General features: G+C 42.0%; 1 protein-coding gene across 1 annotated transcript in view; it reads right to left on the bottom strand.

Moving 5' to 3' along the window:
* Positions 1–1,769: 1,769 nt before the first annotated feature.
* The window catches only part of LOC101858380, a gene marked incomplete in the record, with an annotated part of 32,061 nt that continues 28,901 nt past the window's right edge, over positions 1,770–4,929 (bottom strand). The window contains 4 exon segments of the mRNA XM_013090605.2: positions 1,770–2,556; positions 2,996–3,112; positions 3,609–3,664; positions 4,396–4,453. Coding sequence (XP_012946059.1) covers positions 2,447–2,556; positions 2,996–3,112; positions 3,609–3,664; positions 4,396–4,453 — 341 coding nt within the window.

A 4,929-nucleotide genomic window follows, 5' to 3' on the forward strand; every position in this document is an offset into this window, starting at 1 on the left:
GAGACTGACAGAAAATAAAAGAAAGATAATAAAGAAACAAAAACCTCCAACCAGCTGCTAGAAGGAAGTTCTGATTGCAAGCATCGATCTCTCTCTCAGAGGACAGTTACAGGACCAGACAATGGCTGACCACAAGTCCACCGTGACTCAACGACCCACGCGACTTCCTTAATGGCACTGGAGTATGTAGGTAGACACAACAATAGCAATCAATGTCTTCAAAATCAAACCCTCGTCTTTGCAGAGAGAGGACCCTTAAAACAAACAAAAATCAATCGTATATATTTTTGTCGTATATAAATCTATATCGCACACCTTTATGGGTCTGCAACGTTTTGTGAAAATGTATAAGACACAACAATACCTGTACCTGAAAATGGCAAAAAAGTCATTTCCTGAGATTTTTATCTTTCTGAGAGGGCCAAAAGGACAACCCAATTTAGTTTTTTTTAAAAGATGATCTCATCCTGAGCACGGATATGAGAAACACAACAACACCATATACGTTCACACCCTTGGAAGTGGACGAGTAAACGTGATCAAACACGATAAACACTCTCGTCTGCGAGAACACAGTCGACACTTGTAAGCACACACTGCTGCTCTCTATATCGCCACCTGTCAGCTAGAAGTGACCACTGTGCCGATTTTGATAAAATAGCCAAAAAGAGCAAAACTGACAAATTCAAACATTCCATTACAGCTATTATTACCCAACAAAAATTTACACGATAGTTTTACTACAACTGTAATTCTTGATGTGCCTGTGCCCATTTCCAAAGGTGTTCTGTTTTACACCTTGCATTAAAAATCTACTCTTCTCAAAACAAAGAATTTGATTAGTCACCACTAGCTCTCAGCCGGCGATATCTGAGGGCGTGTGCATAAACTTTGGGTCTCAGAAGCTGCTGGGTCAAAGCCCACTATCTTTCTTCAAACCATGGATCGATAAACTACATAGTATCTTATGACTAGAAGGAACACATGAACAAAAACACCAAACCGAACCACGAAACATCACATAACACAATATCAGTCATTTAGAGCAGGGGGGAAAATGAGACAGATGGACAGAACCAGCAGAGGAAAAGAAAAGAAGTAGGAAGACCTACCAATGGCACCTTACCACCACCCGCTTTTCCCATTAAAAAACTATTACAACTACAAAACAGTAGAGGTACTCGTTCGTGTCCTCATAACTTAAAAGACGACGATATGTACTGCTGAATTTAACTAGCCCAAACACAGAAGTTGGCTCAGCCCCTTCGCCCGGATTCATTCAATACTGATATTCATCATGACATCCAAACGCAGAATCACATCCCCCTCCCATTCCATATCTACGAGGTGTCCATTACTCTTTTAGAACAGTCATATGCTCACTTGAGTTGTCAAATACTTGTCATCTGTACGCAGTCCAAACACATAATCCCCCCATGTTTATACTTCCTCTCACTTATCTTGTGTGTGGAGGGGAAGTGGGAGGGGAGGCAGGGGAATAATTCTCAATACTGATATTTTGCATGCCATAAACTGCCAACCAAACATCTGTCTACCTGATTTGAGCAAAACAATATAACCACCCTTCCCTTGCACATGTCATAACAACAATAAAAAGAGTAGCAGAAACAATGACAGAAGTCATTTTAACTGCATAGAGCTCCACAACATTTCACCTTACCTCCCCCCCTTTCACAGACAGAATGAATAAAAAAACAAAAAACAAAAAACAAATACACCCCCCCACTTAGACATGGACACACACACACACCCCCCCCCCCACACACACACACAAATGACTGCCAACTGCATGTGAAAGAACCTAGCCCATCCTGTATCCCCTTGCCCTGCTCACCTCCCACCCAGTAGTCACTGCCACAAACACAGTACAAGGGGGGGCTGGAGGGTGGCAGCTTTAGGCCCACTGGACACTACTGTCACAAAAAGTTGCAGGTCATTTGATGTTACTATGGCAATAAAAATGGTTTACTTGAAGTTACTATAGCGACAACATTTGTTATTATTGGTTATTTGCACTAGTTATAGCAAAGACAATAGTAATTTGATGTCACTCTAGCAACACCATCAGCTCCTTGAATTTACTATAAAAATTACAGCAAAACCTTGCAGTAACTATCGCAACAACAACAACAGTAACTTGAAATTACTATAGCAACAATATCAAAACCTTGCAGTAACTATAGCAACAACAACAGGAGCTGACAGAAAGGAAGGTCATCCCTTTCCTGACCCACCACCGGCCATGATGCTGCACGCAGTCTACAAGGCTTTGATAACAGAAGGCAAATCTTTCTCCTCATCACCGGCCAATGATGTGAAGACGACAAAATGAAGGCATCGGTCTTCTCTCCGCACAGACAAAGACGTTGGTCGGTCATCTCTTTACAGACAAACAAAGACTTTCGTCCGAAAACAGACACAGACATCAGGAAGTGGGTTTGGAAGCAGACGACTCGTCTTCCCCAGCAGCTGCAGTCTCCGTCTCATTCAGTTTTCTCCTCTTGGCGTAGTACTCGATGCGTTGCTCCAGACTCTCTGAGGGGGGGGGGGGAGAGGAGTTTAGGGAAAGGTTGAGTTAACTTCTTTGTCCAAATCGACTGTTAAGTGTAGGAAATAACCATACGCTGTTGTGAAAAGTAAAGAATGATGGGAGCCTTATACTGAGCGGTCAAAATATGAACTATGATATCTCAAGACGTGCGTAAAAAGGACTACTTATAAAAAGGGGGCAATTTTTCATTTTAATTCTTAATAATATATCAAGAGACGTTAATGTTACTTTGACTTAATTTGAGTAAAAAGAGATGGTCACTCAGCCTATGGAAAATGCAAGACGAGTGAAAGAAAAGAAGTAAAACTTAGCTGCCACCCTCTAAAAAAAATGGTCCACATCAATGAAATAACCCCCCCCCCCCCCCCCCCACCAAAACAACCCCATGTGATCCAAAACCTATGCCAACACGACCAAACTCACCACACAACTGTCTCTTGAACAAAGGTTTGTGGACCCGTGGCTTGTTGCCAGGGATGAGCCACTCGGACTGCTGCAGGAGGGGAGCGCTCAGCTCATTCCACGGGGCGATGTCCGATTCTGTGGGAGGAGGAGAGGGATTGTTACAGAAAGAAGGGGAAGAGAATTCTAGTTTTAATGCTTAGTAAGAGTTTTATAACACTTGCAACACAATTAGGTCATAGAAGTGCTGAAGATTAGAGATGTTACTAGAGAGTAACAAACACACATACAAAAAATGGCAGAAAGATGTTTGATAGGAAAGAAGGAGCAAACCAGAACAGCTGTCCACCACCCACCACTATTTATCAAGTACATTTTGTGGCAAAGATGCATTTCTCTTAAGACACCTTTCAGCACTTTCCAAACATACCCCTACCTAAGTTCTCTAGGTACGTTGTGTTTGGTCTACCTCTGCCTCTTTCACCTTTTATTTTCCCACGGCACCATGTTCAATGCCCTTATGTCCATTCAAGTGTCCCAGTAGCTATATTAATCGGTTCTTAATAGTTTTGATTACTCGGACAATTATAATTTCCATTAGCGTATGGCACAGCCGGCCTCCTAATCCACCTACCAGTCTCCACCTTGGCCACATCCAGCTCCTTGAGCATCCTCTTCAACATGGTAGCTCTGGAGGAAGAAACAACATCAGCACCGTCAACATCAACAACACCAGTCACACACGCCGTGTTTATTTTTTATTCAAGTTTTACGGCACTTGCAACACAATAAGGTCATAAAAGCGCTGAAGATAAGAGGTTATACTAGAGAGTACCATAATATTTTTAAAAAGGGGGAGGAAAGAAAAGAATGACAGATTTTTTGTAGGAAGAAGAAGCAAACCACATCAGAGCACCTGCCAAACACCCACATTCCTTGCTTTGCGTAAAGAGGAGTGCATCAATATACTAACTAACAGCCATACAGTGAGTGGGAAAAGCAAGATAGAAACAATAGAGGGACGAAAGTAAAGAAGTAACAGAAACCAGTGGCATGTTCCAATCTCCCACATTCCTAGTTTGTTGTTTCGTGCAAGTAAGGAGAAGTACACTGACTCAATAATGGTCATTCAGTGCAGGAAAGGGCTGGATACACAGACAGACAGAAACAACAGAGGAAAAGAATGTAAGTAGGAGCCACCAGTGGTACGACCCTTTAATCACTCACACAACATCCCAACAGACAAACGGAGAAACTTGATCAAATGACCTCCCCTCTCACAGGTATTGTACTCACATCATCTAGAGAACAACAACTCCATCACAGGCACAGCAAGTGTTAACCAGATCAAGAGGTTAAATACTACAATAGAAAGTGTGAAACAATGCTTGTACGGGTCAGGGTTAGGGTTCGAGTCTCACCTGACAGAATGCTGGGCCCACATCTGCTGGAGGTGTCGAATGTTGTCTTCATGCCAGTCTGTGGAATGCAGAGACAGAAAATTGTAGGTATGACTTACACCCTCCTACTACCCACTGAGACAATTATGAGACCTACTAGTGATGCCCTCCTATCAACCCCAGAAATAGTGAGGAACATACTTGTCTAAACAGGGGCAAAAGCGTCACTGTCTTGCTTATAAAGTAGCACATGAACAAAAATTAAATGTGACAGTATATTGAAAAGACAATTAGTTTGTTTGAGTAAAAAGAAGTACATCATCTATAATAATGGCCATTTAGTGCTGGGAAAAAGCAAGTAAGATAATACAGACATAAAAGAGGGGACAGTAAAGAAGTAGGACCTATCCAGGGCACCATCCAACGACCAATAGAACTACTTTTACCATTGTTTTAAGGATTTCATGCTTTGACAATATGTAAATACAACTGGAAATAAAAACGTCATTTTTGTTTAACCCCTAAGCTCAAACGATAAGACTCGACAGCAGTAGC

The sequence above is a fragment of the Aplysia californica genome, unplaced genomic scaffold, assembly GCF_000002075.1.
Source record: "Aplysia californica isolate F4 #8 unplaced genomic scaffold, AplCal3.0 scaffold01362, whole genome shotgun sequence".
NCBI classification, from domain to species: Eukaryota; Metazoa; Mollusca; class Gastropoda; order Aplysiida; family Aplysiidae; genus Aplysia; species Aplysia californica.